At 39.3% G+C, this 23,892-nt stretch overlaps 1 protein-coding gene across 3 annotated transcripts; it reads right to left on the bottom strand.

Moving 5' to 3' along the window:
• Positions 1-1,946: 1,946 nt before the first annotated feature.
• wasla (WASP like actin nucleation promoting factor a) lies at positions 1,947-22,309 on the bottom strand. Of its 3 annotated transcripts, XM_053236775.1 has the most exons (12): positions 21,868-22,309; positions 16,895-17,029; positions 16,658-16,744; positions 15,831-15,927; positions 13,457-13,480; positions 11,200-11,380; positions 10,922-10,964; positions 9,902-10,055; positions 7,660-7,677; positions 5,723-6,264; positions 4,877-4,985; positions 1,947-3,081 (listed from the first exon to the last, which is right to left on the bottom strand). In XM_053236775.1, exons 1-12 carry the CDS (start codon positions 21,970-21,972, stop codon positions 3,020-3,022), a joined length of 1,557 nt encoding a protein of 518 aa, XP_053092750.1. In that variant the 5' UTR covers positions 21,973-22,309; the 3' UTR covers positions 1,947-3,019. The 3 variants fall into 3 exon arrangements, with proteins under 3 accessions (XP_053092750.1, XP_026775023.3, XP_053092751.1); XM_026919222.3 differs by lacking the exon at positions 7,660-7,677; XM_053236776.1 differs by lacking the exon at positions 13,457-13,480.
• Between the last annotated feature and the right edge of the window lie 1,583 nt (positions 22,310-23,892).

Genomic DNA, 23,892 nt, shown 5'->3' with positions numbered 1-23,892 from the left:
ACTGCCCTTCAGAGGCTACAGAAGATAGTTACATGTTTCCCAGAAGACAAAATAAGTTAAATTTACCCTGATCTTCAAATTCAAAGTTTTCAAGTTTTCACCCCCCAGCTCTTAATGCGTGGTTTTTCCTTCTGGAGCATCAGTGAACGTTTGAACCTTCTGTAATAGTTGCATATGAGTCCCTCAGTTGTCCTCAGTGTGAAAAGATGGATCTCAAAATCATACAGTCATTGTTGGAAAGGGTTCAAATACACAAAAAATGCTGGAAAACCAAAAAATTTTTGGGACCTGAAGGATTTTTCTGAAGAACAGCAGGCAGTTTAACTGTTCAGGACAAACAAGGGACTCTTGAACAACTATCACTAAACAAAAAAACACAGCTGTGGATCATTCAGGTAACAACACAGTATTAAGAATCAAGGGTATGTAAACTTTTGAACAGGGTCATTTTTATAAATTCAGCTGTTATTTTCTCTTGTGGACTATATGTAAACATCTTTTATGTGAAATATCTTATTCAGGTCAGCACTAAATAAACAATAACATGCATTTTGTATGATCCCTCTTATTTTGGTAAAATAATAAGCATTTTGCAGATTCTGAAAGGGGGATGTAAATTTTTGACCTCAACTGTATATACACCAATCAGCCATAAGATTAAAACCACCATTCCTGAACAATGTTGGCAGTGTGGCGGGGCACATTATCCTGCTGAAAGAGGCCACTGCCATTAGGGAATACCGTTGCCATGAAGGGGTGTACTTGGTCTGTAACAATATTTAGGTAGGTGGTACGTGCCAAAGTAACATCCAAATGAATGCCAGGACCCAAAGTTTCCCAGCAGAACATTGCCCAGAGTATCACACTGCCTCATCTGGCTTGCCTTCTTCCCATAGTGCATCCTGGTGCCATCTCTTCCCCAGATAAGCAAGGCACACACACCTGGCTGTCCACATTATGTAAAAGAAAACATTCATCAGACCAGGCCACCTTCTTCCATTGCTCCATGATCCAGTTCTGATGCTCTGGCACTCTGACTGGTCTGCAGCTACGCAGCCCCATACACCGCAAGCTGTGATGCACTGTGTGTTCTCACACCTTCTATCATAGCCAGCATTAACTTTTTCAGCAATTTCTGCTACAGTAGCTCTTATGTGGGATCAGATCAGACGGGCTAGCCTTCACTCCCTCAGTGAGCCTTGGGCCCCCTTGACCCTGCCACTGGTTCACTGGTTGTCTTTCCTTGGACCACTTTAGACAGTTAGTAACGACTGCATACAGAGAACGCCCCACAAGACATGACGTTTGAGATGCTCTGACCCAGTCGTCTAGCCATCACAATTTGGCCCGTGTCAAAGTAGCTCAGATCCTTACACTTGCCCATTGTTCCTGCTTCCAACACATCAACTTCCAGAACTCTGACTGTTCACTTGCTGCCTCATATATCCCACCCCTTGACAGGTGCCATTTTAACAAGATAATCAAATGTTAATCTCTTCACCTGTCAGTGGTTTTAATGTTGGGGCTGATCGGTGTACATATATATATATATATATATATATATATATATATGTATATAAATTAGATGAAATCTCTTTTTGTCTAAATACGTACTTTTGAAAAAAATTTGAATACATAAAACTCAAAAGGCAAAGACTGATTGTGACAGCTACTGTTAAAAAATAGCCTAATCACTCTGTGGTGTCTTGCCTTAAGTAACAGTTACAGTTTTCATGACTTGCACCTTGCCTTTGACCCATGTATCTATGATTTGAGCGTCATAACGCTTGTAAATGGCCCATGTAAAACTTGCTCTGTCAATGTTACATAACCTTACATCAATACAACCCACCCTTGGACTTGTGAAAGAGAACTGGCGATTTGAGGCTTGAATTAGATTTGCAGGTAAGTGACTTGACAACAACACTGACACAAACACAAATGACTGAGAAAATGAACCAATATTACCATTTATTTAAGTATACAATTTAGTGTTTTCATTCCACATTCCAACCCATTTGTAAGGTTTGATGTCAGTTTTATAGATTTAATGCAGCACAATCCTTGAAGGATAGCAAACTTCAGACAAATACTGTTAAAACAGCATTAATTGCTACACAAAGATCCTTAGTATTGACCTTGCATGTGTTTGTCATGCATTTTAAAAAGCACTGGCTTTTTAAAAGCTGCTTATAGTAAATGGTTTAAGTTACTGAACCCTTTGTGTAGTGCTCTTTCATGATATGACTTTAATAAAATAAAAAGACTGTTATTGGGGACGTTGATCATATTTCGAAGCAAACTGCATTCACAACTTTGTCAGTTTCAATCTACAGCATTATCTTTTTCCAATAACACCATAAAGCAAGAAACTAAACAAAAATAAAACTGTCTATTGTGTCGCGTGCAGTGTTCAGTGAAATCTTAACCTGGTACTAAAAACCACAGGAAATAATCTGTGAAAATGCAGCACAATGTGGCGTTGTAGTGACTTTCATCTCGACATCCGTGCAAAACATAACTGTAGTTTATCAGCCGAGTGTACATTTACATACAGTTACAGGATTGGTGGCTGGGTGGAGGGGTTAAATATTCTGATAGAAGAACCTCTTACCAAAACATAGAGTGCTAAACTAGGACTTGTATAAGAAAATCAAAAGTACAGAAAAGCAGGGTATGAAAATAGCGTTTTCAATCGTTAATCAACAATTAACAAGAACATAGAGGATCCTGTCCATCTCCCTTTCCTCGTTAATGAGGGAACAGAAACATTCAAATCAACAAGTCAAGAAAACCCTTCCTGGCATTAAACTTCACATGGTTATTCCAGGATATTACTTTACAGAGGATACATGACAATACTTTACAGATTATATGAGGTATTGCACAAATTATTAAAAAAAAGGCAACAAAAATATACAGCGATTTGAAAGAACATGTACAGAGTTTGAGTACATTTGGAAAGGTGAGAATTTAGTGTCAATTATTCTACTGGGTGGGAGTTATAAGGAGACGAGGTCTAATCGTCCCATTCATCATCGTCCTCAAAGTCTTCATCTTCATCATCATCCTCATCTTCGTCTGTGAAATATAAATACAATTTTAATTGTTTCATATCCTGGGCTTTACTAAATGCATGTGCCATATTTGGTGAGTACCAAAAGCATCCCATTTCTCTGGATCATCTTTGAGATGTTTCTACACTTTGACTGGAGTCCACCTGTGGCAAATTCAATTGATTGGACATGATTTGGAAAGGAACACACCTGTCTATATAAGGTCTAATAGCTGAAAATGCATATCAGAGCAAAAACCAAGTCATGAGGTCAAAGGAACTGCCTGCCGAGCTCAGACACAGGATTGTGTCGAGGTACAGATCTGGGGAAGGCTTCAGAAAAGTTCCTGGTGCATTGTATGTTCCCAAGAGCACAGTGTCCTCCAGAATTCTTAAAGGGAAGAAGTTTGAAACAACCAGGACTCTTCCTGGAGATGGCCGTCCAGCCAAACTGAGCAATCGGGGGAGAAGGCCCTTGGTAAGAGAGGTGACCAAGAACCTGATGGTCACTCTGGTTGAGCTCCAGAGATAAAACGTGAAAAAAATAAAGGGGTCCGGATACTTTCTGAATGCACTGTATATACCTACCATAAGCTACATTCACCATTCACTTTATTAGGAACACCTGTACTTTCATGCAGTTATCTAATCAGCCAATCATGTAGCAGCAGCACAATACAAAAAAAAGCATGCAGATACAGATGATCAAAACATCAGAATGAAGAAATAGTGTGATCTCTGTGACTTTGGTCATTGCATGGATGCTGGTACCAGAATGGGTGATTTGTGTATTTCAGAAACTGCTGATCTAGAAATTTCACACACTACAATCTCCTTACACCTTGCGGTGGATGCACTACAACAGCAGAAGACCAAACTGGGTTCCACTCCTGTCAGCCAAGAACAGCAATCTGAGGCTATCATGGGCACAGACTCACCCAGACTGGACAGCTGGAGATTAGGAAAAAAAATCTTTTTCCAGTCTTCGACTGTCCAGTTTGGGTGAGTTTGTGCCCATGAGAGCCTCAGATTCTTGTTCTTGCCTGACAGAACTTATCTGGGTTACTTATTTGAGTTACTATAGACTTCCTGTCAGCTCAAACAAGTCTGGTCATTCTCCTCTGATCTCTGTCATCAACAAGGTGTTTCAGCCTGCAGACCATCCAACAGTCTGTAACTTACATACCTTTACCTACCATAATCTAGAACCTATATACCTTTACCTAGCATACTCTAGAACCCAATTATACATAGCACACTCTAGAACCCAATTACACATAGCACACTCTAGAACCCAATTATACCTAGCACACTCTAAAACCTGTATCTAGCATAACCTGGAATTTATATACCTAGCAAAAAATAAATAAATAAAAAATACCTATAGCTACCATAATCTAGAACCTATATACCTTTACCTAGCATACTCTAGAACCCAATTACACTTAGCATAATCTAGAATTTATATAATTTAACCTAGTGTAATTGAGACCATGTATGCCTATATATCAAGATTTGGGATTTTATATTTTGCTTACAGTTAAATATTTCTGAAACTTTATTGCCTAATTTTAACATTTAAACATTAAATTTTAATTTAAAGTATTAAATATTTAAAGTACTGTTTAATATTAAACAGACTATATTAAATATTTATATACTCTCAGTCCGCTTGCTTGTGACTCACTTAAAATTCCTTCAAGGAATTCTTAGATGTCCTCAAGGTTGTATTTATTCTTAGAGATTGCCTTACACAAGTTCACAAGGAGGATGCAAATAAATTCCAGTTAGGGTGCTTTAGATCTAATAAGTAGCTCTTACCTGAGGAATGGATGGCTTTGCTCCTCTTCTGCATCACCTCCATTAGTGCTCCCACGATACCCGATGCAGGAGCAGGTGTGGGTGGGCCTGAGTCCGTACTATCTGATACCTTCACAGTGACAGAGAAATTAATCATTAGCCATTATCATTTTTTCCCCACAGACTTTCATGTCATTTCATTTTCTATTATTAGTTTCATGACTCTTGGTCACAAAAATAGAGCACAATATTACAGACTAAAACAAAGAGACTAGATTTCTAAACGGGAAAATCGTAGCACAGAGATTTTTACAACAAAATCCTTAGTGCATGTTGGTGGACGAGAAGGCTTAATAATTAATAATAATAATAAGCAGCTCCTCCATTTTTCACCAGACAAAGACACCACAGTCCCACCCACTCAGTTTCTACTGGCTCAAACCATCAAGGCTCTTGATTTCACAAGCCAAAGTTTACCTTTGCCCTTCAGTGAATTAGCTCTTTCAGTAGGTGAGCTTTATTTGCGTTTGGTCTGAGTACTGCTTTAGCTTTAATAGCAGTAAAGCATAGTTTTCAGGTTTCTCCCATATCGCCAGAGCCAGGAGTGAAAAATAATAAATGCTACTACACCACTGATGTTGGCACCTCTGCATTTATAATCAGACCCAATTAGATTTGTTGGTAAATATTTAGAATGACCCAATGCTATTTATTTGATGTGTCAAGAATCTTGGACTTATACTTTAGTTTTCACCCCTTTTAAATCTGTAGGGGAGTTTGTACACCAAACGCAGTGTTGTGTAGGTTGTTGTCTTGTTATCATGGTGGCAGATGTGTAATCTCTGAACGAGAAAGAGTGCTGCTGACCGTTTTGAGCTGAATGCCCTGGCGGATCTGGTCAAGTAGAGCGTCACGGCCCGTGTTGGTGGATGCTGGGCGCTGGCTGTTATTGTGGTCCACCTTCCTCAGTTGGGTGCCCTCTCTGATCTGCTCCAGCAGGGCTGACTTACCCCCTGTGGGCAAGGGCACTGACTCCCCACCTCCGTCCACCTCGGGTGGAGGTGGGGGTCCAGGAGGAGGAGGAGGAGGAGGTGGTGGAGGTGCTCCTCCTGCTGCTGGTGGTGGGGGTGGAGGAGGTGGAGGGTGAGACTGAGGGGCCTGGGGGGTCATGCTGGCATGAGCAGGAGGAGGGGGAGGTGGATGGCCCCTGCTTGGAGGGGGGGGAGGAGGTGCTCCAAAGCCCTGGCGGGAAGGTGGAGGGGGCGGAGGAGCAGATGTTGGAGCTCTGGAAGGAGGAGGGGGAGGTGGTGCTCCTCGTCCCCGGGCTGGGGGTGGGGGAGGAGGAGGTCCAGAGTTGTGAGGAGGGGGTGGGGGAGGAGGACCGCCACGTGACGGAGGAGGTGGAGGTGCTAAAGGAGAAAAAGAATAAAAAAAGATTGTTACAAAAATACCTATTAGTTGCTGTTCTTCAGTACAAAAAACATGCAGAAAAGGAAATGTATGCAGAGTTAATACTTTCCACCAGAGGGGGATTTTTCACTAAACTTAACTTTGCTTTCCTTCTCGTCTTCCAGATCTGCCTTGACTTCCACAGTTCCCCCTAATTAACATTTCTTATCGACATTTTGGACATTGGATATGGAAACTGCAAGCTGGAAGGGCTTTGATATCTTTTTATAAACTTTCCTTGCTTTGTAGGCATCAATTAGCTTCATTTCATCCACAGTCAGCTGCTTGGATGAGCCCATGTTTGCTGAATATTAGCACAATTTATCAGAAATATTTCAGTCAGACAAGTTATAACGCTCTGGAATTATCATCAGCTGACAGAGTTTGACCTGAGTAATGAGTCCTAACTACTAAATCAAAGACTAACGAATTAATTAAGTTCTGAGATTTTACGACTGGAAGGGTGTCCAAACTTTTGTACATGCCATAATTTCTATTTTATTTTTTAAGTTAATCGAATATAAAGTAACTGTTCATTAACATTTGCAGTAAATGGTTTTAACAGTTTGCTACAGAGTTTGTGTTTTACCTCTTTTCACTACACACACACAAAAAAAAAAAAAAAAAAAAAAAAAAAAAAGAGAGAACAAAATGTGTGATTTGGCAAGGGGTGCCAAAACTTATACATACATCTGTAGTGAGTTTGCTGTTTTTTTTGCACACCTGTGCCATTTTACACGTTATTGTTCTGTGAACTACAAATAGTTACATTATATATTTTATCATTAACTGTAACTATTTGTTTATTTATTCCAAATTATTTCAACTAAATACACATTGGTCTGTGAAACAATAGACATTTATTTTCTTTAGATGTCTTTTAAACTGTTTTACATCAATGATCAGCGAGTTATTAGATTACACACACCGGCTTGGCCACAAAGCCTGCAGTCACTCGTCGATTAAATATGTCAGGAAGTCTTAAAGAGCCCATGGCATCAAAATTAGGCATTTCAGAATTACAAAACATGTTTAACAGATTCATTTTAGTTTTACAGTGTCACCTCATGGGAAACAGAGAAACTTAGGGGCAAATACTTTATTTGTTTGCAATGAAATGCCCTCCAGAATGCTGAAATCATCCCACATAAACATTCTTTCCATCCAATACAACAACATATGGAATTAAACCAAATCCTTTAGACATTTCATGGGCTCTTTAAGAAGTAATGTGAAAGCCTAGTAAGCAAACCCAGCCAAAACACTGCACACCACACTAACAATCGCTTAAAACATCTAGTGCATGCAAATCTACTGTCAGATTCCAGCTAGAGAAAAAAGTTGGCTACACCTACCATTCCACCTGGGGGGACCTAAAGACAAATCACACAGACGTATAAAACACACAACTTTGCTTAAACAGTCCCTTGATTCTTTTATTTCAAGAAATGTTATGTAATAAGGAGATCTTTACTGGAAGCAGTCCTTCATCACTCTTTCTCTGAACTGCTATTTGCACAATTCACAGAGCATGGTAAATAGGAACAGGAGTTTTTTACCATCAGTAAATGGTTAACAAACTGCTAACCTAAATGCTCAGTCACTAAAGTGTTTAAATTTAACTTTTGGGTGTGTTTACACATAGAAACAAGTGACATATTGATTCCTCACAAACAGAAGCATGGAATCCAACTGCATGGACATTCCATCTGCTTTATCATGCGTCCAAAGGAGACCAGTGCAGATCAACAATTAGCTAGCCATGGCAACAAGCTGACTTTACTGAAATTCAATAGCCGTCCATACATATTTTCCCTGTTATTGCCATTTTATACAAAAGTCTCATTAATTTGATTGAACAAGTTCGGTCCAAGAGTGCTGATATTTAGTATAATCGCACTGGTACATTTCACTGTTTGTATCACTCTGCTTGTCTGTGTTCACAATAGCCTGTTACACTGAAACCGTTACTACACTTACTACGGGCTGTCAGTCAGTCTGCGCGCTGCACGGCAACCCGCAACACTCCATCCAGCTGTGAATTCTCTAGGAAGTATTTTCATTGCCGGTGCAAAATAAAAAACCCAAAACATTTGGCCATACTGTGTCTGAAATGTCAGTTACTCTGTATTATTTTTTTATTTAAAGCGATATCACACTCGCAATCACACTCACAATACTGCTGATATGCAGTACAACAGCACTTTTGCTCATGTGATATTGCGCAAATATTTGGACCACTATATTTGTCCTGACTGGTAGGCTATAGTAATGTACGCTAGGAGCTCCTCCAGGTACTTCAGTTTCTTCCTATCTCCCCCAAAAAAAAATTCAGTAGGTGGACTGGCTATGCCAAATTGCCAAGGTTTGAATCCCATCCAGTGTGTATTCCTGCCTCATTCCTGCCCAGTGCTCCTGGGATTGGATCTGGATTCAACACATAAACTATATGGCCAATAGTATGTGGACACCTGACCATCACACCCAGATGTGTACCTGTCCCAAATTGTTGCAGTAAAGGTGGAAGGACACAATTGTAAAGAATGTAATGCTACAGCATACAAAGACAATTTCCCATCACTGGAACTAACAGACCTAGCCCAATGTTTTTCCAGCATGACAATGCTCCTGTGCACAAAGGAAGGTCCATAAAGACTTGGTCTGCCAAGGCTGGTGCATAAGAACACAAGTAGCCTGCACTGAGCCCTGAACTCAACCTCACCGAACACCTTTGGGATGTACTGGAACTCCAGCTGCACTCCATGCCTCCTCGCCTGACTTCAGACCCTTCCCTCAATAATTCTCTTGTGGCTGAATGGGCACAAATCCCCACAGCCCAGAAGAGTGGAGGCTGTTATTAGCAGCAAAGAGGGAACCATATCCATAGTTTTGGAATGGGAGGTTCAAAGACAGATTGGGATGTGATGGTCAGGTGTCCACAAACTTTTGGCCATATAGTGTACGTGATCATTCAGGTCCCTGGAGGACTAGTGATTAGGCCATTGCGCTCTCACTGCCGCGGCCCGGGTTTGAATCCAGGCCAAGGAAACGCACAGGAAAGTGCACTCCCAGTGCCGGTCCAAAGCCCGGATAAATTTGGGAGGGTTGCGTCAGGAAGGGCATCCGGCGTAAAAATTGTGCCAAATCAAATATGTGGACCAATGATCTGCTGTGGTGACCCCTAATGGGAGCAACCAAAAGAAGAAGAACAACAAGTGTATGTAATCATTCCATTTTTATGTCTGCCAATAGAGAAAACTCATAAATATAGATGTATATCTTGTAATTATTAGTAATTAGTAATCTCGTTATGCGGCTTGGCAAGTTTTTTGTTAACTCATAGAGTCCTAACCAAATATTTTAAGTTGGCCAGCCAAATAGCCATTTTTATATTCAGTGTGAAACCACTCCCTCTAGTAATATTGCTTAAGGAATCCATTTACGTTCCTGTAAAAATCACTAAGAGCTGCCCCAATTAAATCTGTATTACCTTATGCTGCTTACAATTTCAAACAAATGTGTAATTAATATGTCTGTGGGATGTATTTCACACTTTAATGACCTGTGAAAATGACAGGAGTGATGTTAAGTGCTCACCTTGTCTCTTCAGTTCATTCTTGACGGCCTCCACGCCTCCCTTCTTCTCGATGAAGTCATAAATCACTTTTGACGTTTTCTTGTCTTTGAGCTGTGCTTCAGAGATGCCGCACATGTCAAACAGGTTCTTCAGCTCTGGGTCCAGGTTATTCAGCTGAAACGTAGGCATGAGCAATCAATTTCATATCAAATTTCAGAAATAACAATAGCACAAGTATTAAACTCCTCTTCTTATCAATGAAAAACATTTTGTTTTCAAACTTCCATCAAAAAAAATTAATTGATTCAAATAATCAAGCCATTCCTTACTGGTATCATATCTAAATTAGAATACATGCATGTGTTTTTCTTTAATAAATGCTATGTATACACCGAGCAAACGAATAATAAGGTTTGTGTTTACAGACATGTGCTGAAATTGATAAATACAGAAAATTGTGTAGAAATTTTGATTATGTAGCATTACTGGGTGGTTGGATTATGCTGTGTTACTGACTGGGACAGACATTTAGTCTAATCCTGACACCTTGTGGCAGGCTCTTTGTGGTAGTAGGATGACCCATTACACAAAAAACTAACTGTACTACAGTCACCATGATAGTCTGTGTGTTTTTTTTTTTTTTTTTTTTTTTTTTTTTTTTAAGATGTAAATTGGATGTATTAGGATGTACAGATTTGGATGTACATTGCTTTCTTTATATTAAGAAATGTCTTCTTGGCGTGCTTCTTTTTAAGCTGTGGTATATATTCTACGTACCAACTACAACGCAGAGACAGCAATATGGAAGTAATATGAGGATAGAAGTACAGTGCAGAGATATAAACTGTAACATGCCACTTGCTGTGTGGGATGAGAGTGTGTAATAGAATTAGAGCAGAGCCTGTGTGAACACAAGGCCATTCACTCTCTGACATGCCACTGCCACACAGGTCGGCATTGTGTTCCAAAAAAGAGCCACTTCAGTATGCATGCATGTGAGGGTGAGCACGAGTGACAGAGCAAACCCTTGTGGTACTTACATCGAAGCCTGTGTTTGGGTCCCAGCCTACATGGCCGATGTGTCTGTTAAGAGGCATGAGAGAGCCCGTGTTGGTATGTATGGACACAGCACGATAAACCAATGCAGACAGAAAAGATTAATTTGTCTCATATTATTTCAGTCATTTTATGTGCATCGTGACCACAGATTAATAACCAGCAGTTATGTGCAAGTACAAAGAAACAATATATTCCAGCACACAAAACTTGAACAGACACCTTAAGGTAGCCCAGATGCTGAAAGAATGAAAGGACTTACTGGAAATTGCTAGGAGTCCCAATGTCAGCCTTTGTCAGTTTCTTCCTCTTGCCTTTCACCTTCTTCTCTTTCTTGTTAAGGCTACTGTGCACCATGTTGTTCATGTGGGAATTGTTGTGGAAGCTCACATTGTTAATTTCTGGGTTCTTGATGTCCACTGTCGCCATTGGCAACGTGGGTCCTGGACACAGCACATAAAATAAAGACTGTTAGCTAGAACATCATTTTAAATCCCAGTTCTGTTACCCATATTGCTGAGCAGAGAGACAGTCCTGCTGGCTGAGTTCTCAGAGTTTGTGTTGCCAACAACAACTTATTCTTTCCATGCACAGACACTGAGGGGGTGTTCTACAAGCCATCCACAGCCAACAGTGCATCTCACACACACACATATACACGCCTGACAATACAAACTTTAATTCTATCTCAGTTTAAAGCATCTTGGACGTAGTTCAGGACAAAGATCCTTGTTTTTGTAATTAAAATAAGAATCATGCCAATTTCCAAGAATTTTCTTTGTGACATAAAAAGTCAGGAGGGAGAGAAGAGGACAAAAAATTTTTAACGACTCATAAAATGACAGAAGTATTGTATCAGTACAATGTCTAAAGGTTGATTTATATATATGCTTTGCAAATCTGTGCACATGTGCAGGCATTGTGTGCAGATGTTTACATAGAGTTTTGACATCATACGTCTCCTGAAAAATCAGAGTGTCCACAAGGTGGCAGTACTGCACATGCCGAACCAGAATCATCATATGCCAGTCTGCAAGTTTCCTCTTGCCCCAGCTCATTCTCCAAAAGATTTTTTCCAGTTACATTAAAATATATTTAGAATCTGTAAAAATGAAGACCTACGTGTGTGTCTGCAAGCCAAGAGTCAGGAAAAACAGTGCGAAGTGAAAAAAAGTAAAGAGGGACCGCAAATAGCCTATGCCCTGCGAGAATGTGTACCAAGGTCAAATCTAATTGATGATCCATGATGTACAGGGACTGATAAATAATGGAAGGAAAAAAATCTCATATTTCACTGTAGCAGAGCATGGATAGAAGAAACAAAAATGTCACAAATAAACATTAATTTAGGTCATTTACACTGCACTTGGTTATTATCCCCCTACAAGAACTGACTGTTACTTTACTGTTCTGCCAAGCAGCATGTGGAACGTGGAAGAGCCTGATGGGGCCCGAGTTCTACCTCGAGTACAGGTATGGTGTTTCTGAAGTTGTGTCACACCACACTCTGGCCTAAAAAAACACAGCTCGCTATGATGGTATAGACCCCAGAAAAGACCGGTGGCTTTTTTAAGCCTTAAATCAACAAAGAAAAAGAAATTCACTCCACATTACAGAATATACACAGGCTGAGCATGATTACAGACAAACCTAACCCACATCAAGTCAAATTAACCTAATTTCATTAAGCTTGACTGACAAAGAATTAAGGCAACAATTCTTATTTAAAAAGGAAATTGGAAGGCATCTTTGGAAATAGAGGAAGAAAAATTCCTTCCTTCCAGCAACAGAGGATTCAATTGGATTATTGTAGATAGTGTAGCTTATTCATTTTTTTTTTTTTAAATCTACATTTTGGAAAGGAAATGTTCAGAAATAAACCCTTTTGTTCTGAGAATAACTCATAAGAAATTATTCTTTCCATAAGACACTGTCCCAGTTACAATCTGGGACGTTACAATCCAACACTTCCAGAGCACCAGTAACAGAACATTACCCAGTGTAGCCTGCTTGAGTCTTGCCTCACTATCTCCATCACTACTGCTTTTTAATGCCAAACAGCACACTGCTGATAGAATGTTTGGTTGATGAGGCACATATGGGAATAGTTTTTTTTTTTTTCATGCTATAAACAGTATACTGTGAGTTGAGATGAATGATGATGATGATGTTTGAGGTTTTCTGGGCAGATCACAGCACTAACTTGGGGCAATGATATTGAGTCTGGCATCCCCAGCTGGTGTCATATTAGTTCGACGTGAATGTCAAACAGAAAACCAAATTTTTAGTTATTTTTATTAATCAACCGTATGTAACTATTCATAATAGCATGTATTGTATAAACAAGACAGGGCTGAACACGTGTCCAGGTCATATACAATATCAGTGCAGTATGAGAAGATTTCTCTATTTGTTTCACTGTATTTTGTAACATTTGTGCCACTACAGGAACAACTACTGAATTAAAATAAATTTTCAAAATTAAAATTAGCATTGAATGCAAGTACTAGAACACATACCATTTGGTGGGTCACGCCTTTTCTCTGCAAAAACAAAATCAACAAAGTTAAAATATTGGGGCGAGTCAAATGTAAGAACTTTTCAGCAGAAAGGGAATTAAAAGTCAGGTGATATTTATTTAGTGTGAGGTTAGTTTGTTAAGGATCAGACTGAGAGACACCTGTAAGAAGACTAAAGCAGATGAGAAGTATTCAGGTACATGAATACTACTACACATTTATGAGGCAAGATTAAATCTCACCTCTGATTTTTTTTTTTTTGTCTTACAGACATAATTGTTTTTTTGGGGAATAAATACCAAAAGGCTCATGACATACAATCAGAGAGGTGTGAGAATAGGGAGAATAGGGAGAACAGGTCTAACGATAAGCGACAGTAAGCATGGAGCCCTGTCTGAAAGACGCTCCACACACAGAAAACCTCAAACTTCAAAGCCCAGCATGCAAAACAGAGCAGGAAGAACTGGACATAAGCCACACAGGAGAGAGAGTGAGCGAGAGAAAGAGAGAGAGAGAGAGAGAGAGAGAGAGAGAGAGCACGCGAGTGAGAGAGCGAGACAGAGAGGGAGCGCGAGCGAGAGGGAGGGAGAGAGCAAGAGGGAGAGAGAGAGAAGGAGGGAGAACGTGTGCACTGTGCTCACGACAGGAGAAGGACTGTCATTTCCTTAGTCTGCAGAATTAAATCTACAGACTAAGGAAAAGGAATTACAACTTGTAGCCTCAAAGAAAAAAGTAAATGAAGCCACATATAAAATTTATAAAGGTTTATAAACATTTATAAAGGTTTAAGTTTATTGTGGAGTAAGTGCTTCACCTCAACAATTCAAAAATAACTAATTCTATAGAGTGGCGGCTCGTCCATAGGGGCAGGTGGGGCAGAGCCGCTCTATTTATACCAGCTGTTGAACAAATATTCATAAAACCCTCATTCACAACGCCATATATTTTAAATTCCAGCGAAATACTAATTACCTCTTATGAGTGACCAGCGATTTGACAGTAATGCTGTTTGACAGATATAAGCTTATTTTCTGTTCATTGGTTTGCTTTTCACTGCCCCATTTACCGGCATAGACTTATTACTGCAAAAATGGGAACCGCAGTAAGTGCTAACAGAGGCCCACGGAGGCAGGAATCACGCTGCACCGTGCCCGCTCTATTGAAGTGGGACCGTTAATAACAGGGTTGCCAGATTGGGCAAGTTTAACAATACTCCGCGTCTTCCAAGATCTTGAAAATACTATGAATTAAATCCTTTATGAATTAAATTTCTGCAAAATGGCAACGTTTAAATGCAGGAAGTGTGTCTATGATGTACAGAACCACTTCTATTGTAAGATATTTTGCAAAGATTGGGAGAGGGAAAGGGGGATATGGAGCAAATGATATGCGTACATTAGAAATACTTTTCTCCCCAACCAAAGGCTGAGGAAAAGAAGAGTCGTGTCTCCCTTTTCCAATGCCCAAATTTTTTGCGCTAGTCTTTTAAGTGGTTTTTGTAGGTACGTCTAAAAACCACTCAAAACCAGCCGCTAGACTATGCTGGATGACTTAATGTTGCCAACTCTCAACTGCCTATTATGAAACTCCTCTAAAATTCACTAGACAGTAGCCTATAGAATAAGTGTTTCTTGACTAAATTTTGTTTGAAGATATGTTGTCATTAATTTTGTCCTGCCCCACCAAAAACTATGGTCATGAGCCACTACTGATTATATAATTAATTAATCAAATATTAGAACCCACCCCCACTCAGTTAACTCAACAATAATAAAAAAAATAATTTCAGGTAAAAAAAAATAGACTGTTTCTAACTAAACTAGCAGCAAAATATAAATGATTAGCAATAGGCATATCTCCTAGCAGTTAGATATTATCAGTTAGTGATAACATATGGAATATCAGACAACAGTGAATTCTTCGGGTTCAGGTTTGTTGTGTGAAAGGGTGCGGCTGGCTCTGTGCAGAATTACTTCTGGTTTGGACACGTTGTGAACTTATCAGTGCTAACTGCTACGCTATTGTTAAAGTGTGCAAAATAACAGCAACTATCCAAGCTATAATACAAATTATATAGTATGTTTAACGGATGTGCACACACTAACATTTTATGACAATCATCAATACTGATATTGCATAAAGTAAGGGTACACTATAACATCAGATTTCCTTATTACGCTACATCATCATAAAGGATATACACTCCTAGATGTGCTAGCATCATAAATATTGTATGAGTATATTTATTTGTAAAGAGTTTATGAAGTAGATATGAACTAGTAAAAAAAAAAAAATCACATCACCATGTGACGCTTGTGCACGAAGGATAAAAGTAAGAAATGCAAGAAGTCAAAAGAAAGACTGGCATAATCACCGGTTTTCTTCTGTCGTCTGCTGAGGAGGTCATTAAGGGCAACGCGGAATCGTTTTGCTTCCTCTTCATTAGCAAAATTCAGGCCGATCTGGCAAGACTGAAAAGCACAGAGCACAGACAGCCTTTCAGACTACACGTGTTCTGCGGTGGAGATCAACACACATGCAGTGGAAAAACTAAAAATGACATTCAAAAGTTATAAAACAAGCACTGTAGATGTTTTGATAAGATAACTGACTGACAAGGAATGCTGAAACGGAACAGTGTATTAAAATGTTTAATGTTAAAAGCCCACTAAATAATACATTTTATTTCGGTTTCTGTAATCACTGGGGATCAAAGGCAGGCATAAACCGCAGAACCACAGAGCTTCGCTTAGTCATTAATGCCTTCATTTTGCTTGCTGATACTGCTGGCTAGGCATAATAACTATTTCAAAGATAGACTGTGATATTGCAATTTTCTTATTGTGGATACAGATCACAATCCCTGTTCCATTTATCTTCACTGAGAAATGCCACAGTGTTTAAATAGCTCAAGCGCCTCCCGAGGCTGTTCATCATAAAACTGCTGCCCAAAGAGACACATGTGAAATGTGTGCTTTATAACTGATTACGATAACACCATGAGTTGAGATAAAAGGTCATAAACATCAGAAGATAGGAAATAAGCTTGGCATAAAAATATAATATACACAGTAGGCCATGTGACTAGCCATCATCTAAAGTTGATCTTACCTCTGTAGAAAAGAAAGTCTCTCACATAGAGCACTCTAATTCAGAAAGCTTAGTGGGACAATAGTATGATTAGAAGCAAATAGGACTTACATCCCCTGGAAATGTGATAAAGTAAGGTCTTGAACTATTGCTTGTAAAATTAGTGTACAGCTCCTGCTCGAACTTAGTTTTTCCATCCTGCAAAACAAAATAAAACAAGAACGAATAATGAACTGAATAATGTTCATTCTCCATTCCTGTACATGTACGCATATGTGCGACATTCGTGATTTGGAATTTGACTATAACACACACCTAAAGCCTGAGGGATATCTGCAGCAGACTCACCTTGATATCGAACACACGGATGAAATAAGACCGCTGAGGGTTGTCTTTCACCAAGCAGGCCACTCCACAGCATCGTTTGCTCCAAGAAGGACCTCTGTCTGCTGCATACACCTGCACCACTGCTGAACACAGAGTCTACCAAAAACACAAGCAGAGCTTCCAGTCAAACACAAAGCTGCACGCTACAAAGCAAATTCAACTTGAGTCAGATAATATTACAGTCAATAACTAGACTGACTGACTGCAGTCTAGGACCATACAAGCTGTTTTTATATTTAATGTTGGCCATTAATAATGAGCAACAAGTTGCAAATAGAGAATTCATTATTATAATGACCCTGTTCAAATATTTTTTTAAAAACAAAAAAAGTGGAATGTATTTGAATATTTTAATAAAACAAAACCAGCATAAGTACACAGGGATTATGAAAGCCATTTCCCACTGAATCAAATAAAGAGATCGAAACTCAATATTTACTCATCAGCAGACTGTGTATGCTCTTTACTTTCATTCTTTTTTAAGAACAAAGACCTGTCTAAAAGCATTCATGCCGCAGAAGCCTGGCAGATTGGAAATAGCCAACAGGGCTAGAACTGAGAAGGAGGTAACAAAAATGTTCCATATGGCACTGAGCCTAAATGCTTGCTTAAATGATAAAATAACACAGAGATAACAGAAATGATAATCGTCTGTAAAGTGCTTTTAGATTACATTTCTAATGGACTGCTGAGTTTTTAATTGGCACATTTTTCCACCACTTCTTACTGAAGATTTGTTACTTTAACCCTTATGTAACTAACTTGCATGTTAATGGTTGTATTACTAATGGTCATGTTAATGCTACTCATCTCGCCTTATGGAGTTAAGGTACCATACGCACTAGCCACAGGATGTTTTCCTCTTCAGGTGCTCACTGAACATTACCGTTTCCCTGAACTTTGGCTGGTCTCACACAGTTTTGCTGACCATCAGGATTTTGTTCCATGTTTTCAGTTGGATGTATCTGCTTGGCACTAGAAACAGACTCTGTCTATTGTGAAATATAAATACCTTGAAGCACGAGTAATGCCGGAATAAAAAACCTTACTGAAACTTACTAAATGTATAATAAGAACTAGAGTAATAACAAAGAAGCATTACAATGTCTGCATTGACTCTGTGAGTGTGTGTGCCACACGTAAAAGAGAGCAGCAGTAAGTTGTGTCCTCTAGGACACAGGCTAGCAAAGGCAAAAAAACAGGCCAACGTCTTGGCAATGCAGTCAAAGGGAACAAAGCCAAGATCGCAGAGAAGATGAAAAATTTTCCATGGACAAATGTGCTTGCTTACACACACACACACACACACACACACACACACAATACAGACAAAAGTCAAAGTCATTGTCAGAAATATCACAGGATTAACAGGGTAATAACTTATGAAACTGGCCTGGAAAATACCAATGTGAAAAATATGCCAAAGTAGGCAGCTAACTAAGACAAACAAGACAGGAAAGTAATTCAATCTGTGTGCTAAACTGCCACGTCAGTAACAGCAGTAATAACGACACATGGCTTTTCTTCATCTCAAACAGGGAAAACTGCTTCCTGCTCGAAAAAAGCACTCTCAGCATTAGGATATTCTGACTAAAAGAAATGCATAGCCAGCTCAGTGGCTCGGTGGAAACCCAAAACAGAGAGCAAACGGGTCTACGGAGACATGCTCTGGGGAGGGAGGTCATCAGACTCAATCCAATATCACCAGCTTCTGTGTCAGACCACAGGCGACAGGTTCAAGTATTCATAGAAACGAATAAGTCTTTTAAATGCAAAAGTTTAACTGACTGCATAACATTAACACTCTAAACTTGAATTTAACTGCATTCGCTTTATTTTTAAACGAACCTTGAACGTTCAGCTCAGTTTAGAAACGCTATTTTACAGTAATTCGGCTGGTGCTAACATGGAAATCTGAACAGAGATCAGCACTTGCTCAGCATTATTTTTCCTTCAAGCAAAAACCTTGCAGTGGAGGAGTCAGATCAGTTCACTTCCTGTCCATAAAGACTGCTGACTATGCACACATCCCTGTTTGGACCTCTCTCCACCCTCTCTTCCTCCCTTCTGCCCACCCCCTGACATACCCCCTCCTTTTTTCCCCAATTGTCTGAATTGGACTTGATCCACACTCTCTGCTTTCAGATTTCAGTGCTTGTTCAGAAAGCAGCAATGAATGGACGCATGACTGCTGGAAATGGACCCCGCTGTCGTGTCTCATATTCAGTTGTCCCTATAAAAGCCCACTTTATGGCCTAGCTCTGTGGCTGTGTGTTCTCGAGTGAACATTGCGCTTGTACTGTCAATTGCCTCTTTAGCTCCATCCAGCATGGACAAGAAATCTAAATAGGATGGGAAATGAGAATGTATGGTAAGTTACTATTCCCAACTAGAAATGAAAAAGAAATAAATGGGTTAGGGTTAGGTTTAGAAATTTGGAAATTGATTATGGCGCTAGTGTTGATCTAGGGCTGGACAATACACTCTCAGAAATAAAGGTACCAAACTGTATTTGTCCTGTCACTGAGATGATACCATCAACGGTACATCTTTTGTACCTTTAATAGGTATCTTTTACCTGGGAAGGTGCTTGTGGTGTACCTTTCATTAGCTTTTAGAATAAAGCCTTAAATGACCATCAGAGGTCTAATTACATAGCTTAAATTACATTATAGTCCTGTTTCCAGGTGAACAAAAAAGAAGAAACACACTAAAATTACAAAAGATGGCACGAGGAAAAGTACAGTTTGGTATTTTTATTTGGTACCTTTATAAAGAGTGTATTGAAAAAAATATTGCAGTTACATAGGAACACATCATGCGATGTCAATATACAATATATTATACACTGGTGAACGCTTTATAAATGGATCTGGTGCGATTCATCAAACTCCAAGACCCCTTTCTACTCACATGAAGCATGTGATACTGATAGACCTACACCACACAATAAACCATTTAGTGCCTGCTTATCTCTCACCTGTTTGCATAATGCAGTCTTCTGTGATATCGCCATTATCATGGCCAATATTGTGTATACGTTCATATTACATCGATTTACACAACTAATTATATATTGTGCAGCCATATTCCCATGCTAAACTAAACTCTCTTTTCACTCTTGTCTGTACTAAGACAAAAACATAACCCAGTTTTCCAAGCACTTGTATCTGCATTCCTGCTGTGTATCAAGAGGTAGCCTGTGTTTCATCCATCAGTGCTTGCCTTTCAATCCAAGAGTCACATTCGACTCTGATAACTGTCATTTTATTTATTGTAAAACTAACATTACTTGCTTAATGGAAGTTTTCCTGAACACTTCTCTAAATATATGGCACTCAAACTTGACTCTGCACAAAAAAGTTGCTGATTTCAGCAGATTCTTTTTAGCTTGGACAAGCAAAGGAGTGTGATCATTCCTGAGCTGGAATGAACTGCCTTCATTGTACAAAACTGGTACCACAAACTTTACCTGTTGGACAGAAATGAGACAAAAATGAAGTAGTGGTGAATGCTTCCCCGCAAGTGATTTACTGTTGCCTGGGACACAACGGCAGGAAATAGTTCAAATCCCAAACAGGCCTATTAGTCCCCAGAGTGCCCGGCGGCCCCACAACACTTCCTACAGACTCTACTGGAGCATTCGAACATTTCAACCCAACGCTGAAAAAGACAGTTTCATAAACTACAACTAAGAAAAATGGTTGCTAGCCTGAAAACAACAATTACCAAATTAAACTCTTCTGACTTCTGAGTTACTGTTATTACATAAGAAAGCAGTGACATGACAACAAGTTAGCTTGTCATAAGCTTTACGTTTTACATTAAGGTTCCCTGATAAGCCATGCACCTCAACAGTAATACAACATACATAATATTAAAATAATTAATGCTTCTATTAATTGATATATTTAATAAAAAACAAACAATAAAGACCAAGCTGTTTTTTAACTCAACATTTATTCTGTCCCTGAGGTAAAAATCAGCCCACACTGACTGAAATAATATCATTTAAAATGTTTATAATGGTTAATTAGCAAAAATCATACATTTTTGTATTCATAAGCTCATGAATGGTGCCATCTATTTTTCCTGTATTTGTCTGATCATATCACCAACATATTACCATATGCTAATTATATAGCCTGGTTTTCAGTCATGGATGAAAAACACTAGTTAATGCAAGTGTATTTAGTTAACAAATAAACAAAATATATAAATGTTTCTTGTTTTTTTTTTTTTTAACATTATTTCAGGTTTCTTCATGAAGACTTTGTAACTGTTAACTAATACAGTAAATTAGGTTATTTAAGCTAACATTAATGGTTAGCTTAGTAACTAGCTAGTAAATGAACACTATTTTTTAAACACTGTATGCTTCATGCTACGTGCCTAGCATCATTAGCTGTTATAATTACGTCGGGTATTATTTATCTGAGAAAGAGCAAAACTTCCAGTGTTGAATGAGGTACTGAATCTCCCTGTACAGTGGTCATGGCTGTAGCACATACAGATGGAGACCCAGTGCCTGAGGTAAACAAACCCGGCGCTCCGGCCTACACTGCAGGGGGAAACTAACTGCTCGCTAGTGCACTGGAAGTCGAGATGCAGTGGATAACCGGCAGCAGAAACAGCTAACACTTAACGAGAGACCTACAAGAGCGAGGTGTTTCTGTAACCCCTGTTAGAGCAGCTCCCCTCAGGCGGAATTCACTTTCCATGACCGAGCAGCCTGGTCGAGGAAGTCTGATCTCCCCATGTCAATGCCAGCTAACACAGGCTACACGGGTTAGCTTAGCATCAAAACAAACACCGCTATGAACACGTCCATGGAGCAGAGCGACCACGGCGAAATCCCCTGCCAAATTTAACACGGTCATACAACAGAGTTGGCAACTGAACTTGAAGCAAAAGTCGCAGTATGCTGAACTTACGATGCATTTCCTGCCAAGGTAGTTGAAGAGACACTCGTTCTCCTGCGGGGTGAGAAGCAAAGAGCCCACATTAGCCAGCCTCCTCTGAGGTGTTGGTGCGCTCATGTTGCACGAGGCCGATGAGTCCTGCTGTTTGTATCCTGCTAAAGTTTTTTTATGTGAAATATATGCGATCAGACATCATCGTGGCCTGCACTCGGCCCATCCTGGAACTGCATTCCGCAAAGAGCCAACTCACAGCTTGTGTTTTCTCCACTCCAACCCTCTTCACAAACAAAACTTATAATCCCGCGGATACAAGTCAGTTTGGACGTTTCAATATTCGAGAAACTGCAAAATATAAACTTTCATCCCGAACTCCCACAGCAACAACGATCCCTCAAACCAACATGGCAGCTTGGTGGATGAACCGATGAGGCGGCCACGAAAGGGGGTCTTAAAATCAGCTCTTTCAAATGTTATTATTAACAGCAAAATGATGTATCCAGAAAAAAATCGTTTGTTAAAATAACATTTCACTCAGAATAAGGATTCGTTTTATGCAAGATTTGTGGTAAGGGTTCCAATAAGCTGAACTATTTCTGCAGTGCTCCCCTCTTGGGGGAATGGTTTGTTCCTGTTTTCCCGTGCATTCTGCAGTATGCGGACGGATGAGCTGAGCTCAGGATGGGCGGAGACTCACGAAACCGGAGTGCGGGGCGCCGTAACGTCATAGCAACGCGGAAGATTACAATTCTTTGCATGTCCTCTGTTCATTTGATCGGTGAAAGATCAAGTTCCCCACATTAATAACAGTGGGAAATGCTGCTACAGACTCATCCTGGCGAATAACACAAGCACATCTTTGGGAGATTAAGGAAAGTACGGATATTTGAAATATTTGTGGGTTGAGGGACACTGTGAGATCTATTTGCTGTCATTATTCACTATCTCACCGGAAGTTCTGAAACGCTACTACTACATTTCCGCGTTTTTAAATACAAAAGTATGTAAACATACACACATACACACACAGTTTTTAAACCCAAAAAATCTAAAGCATTGGATCACTCAAACGCAATATGACAATACAAATGTAAATAACGTGTAAATGTTCAAATTCACCACAACTCATTCGACAAAATGTTTTCAAAAGTTAAATGGTTATAAAATGTTTCAGAGCCTTCTTACAACAAAATATCATCCCCAGAATATCATATAGTACTATCAATAATAATAATAATAATAATAATAATAATAATAATAATAATAATAACAATATTAAATACTAATCACATACAGTATGTGTGTATGTGGATTAGAATAGTTTATCGTTATATATACCATTGTTTTTGTAAAATATTATTTTTACAATATAATTATTTTGCAGTATTGTTGCTCTCATTCCTTTTGCTCTGGACTGCCAGGGCTGTTTCCTTTGGTACAAACTGAGTTCTTCGTTTTGCTTGTTTTCTTGCTGAGTACTAATAGCAACGTCCTCACCTCATGACTGTGACCTCTGGGGTATAGCCTATAAAAGACCCCGTCACATCACTTCATCCACTTTCCCATTCTTGTTTTGCCGAGGAGTTGAGGAAGAAACTGAATATAGCACACATTCATTTTTGGTAATCTTGTTATTTTTAAAACCTACACCATCAAAGAGCTTGCGTTAAAGCGGGATAGTTCTCATAGTTGACTTATTACTAACTTCACCATGATTGTGTTGCTGAACAAGGTACATGGACTATTGTTTATTGTTTTATGTAAGGTGGTATGGAGCAGCATGAGTGCAGTGGATGCAGAGTAACTAATCTTAGTTATAAAATTATTGCTTGTGTACATTGCCAACTTTCTCAACCTATTTTGTGTTTCAGGCTCAAATGAAGAGTGTTTTTATTTCTGCCAAGCCCTGATGGACGATTGACATGATCAATGCCCAGATTGTTTTGGGACCTGAATATCTGCAACAAGCACTTATGGAGCCCTGCCCTAGCTGCACCATAATGCTGTTGGTGACGCGTGAAGCGCTGTCTATTCATCACC

Source organism: Pangasianodon hypophthalmus, chromosome 9 (genome assembly GCF_027358585.1).
Source record: "Pangasianodon hypophthalmus isolate fPanHyp1 chromosome 9, fPanHyp1.pri, whole genome shotgun sequence".
NCBI classification, from domain to species: domain Eukaryota; kingdom Metazoa; phylum Chordata; class Actinopteri; order Siluriformes; family Pangasiidae; genus Pangasianodon; species Pangasianodon hypophthalmus.
The sequence above is the reverse complement of the archived record's forward strand: the minus strand, read 5'-3'. Positions and strand labels throughout refer to the sequence as shown.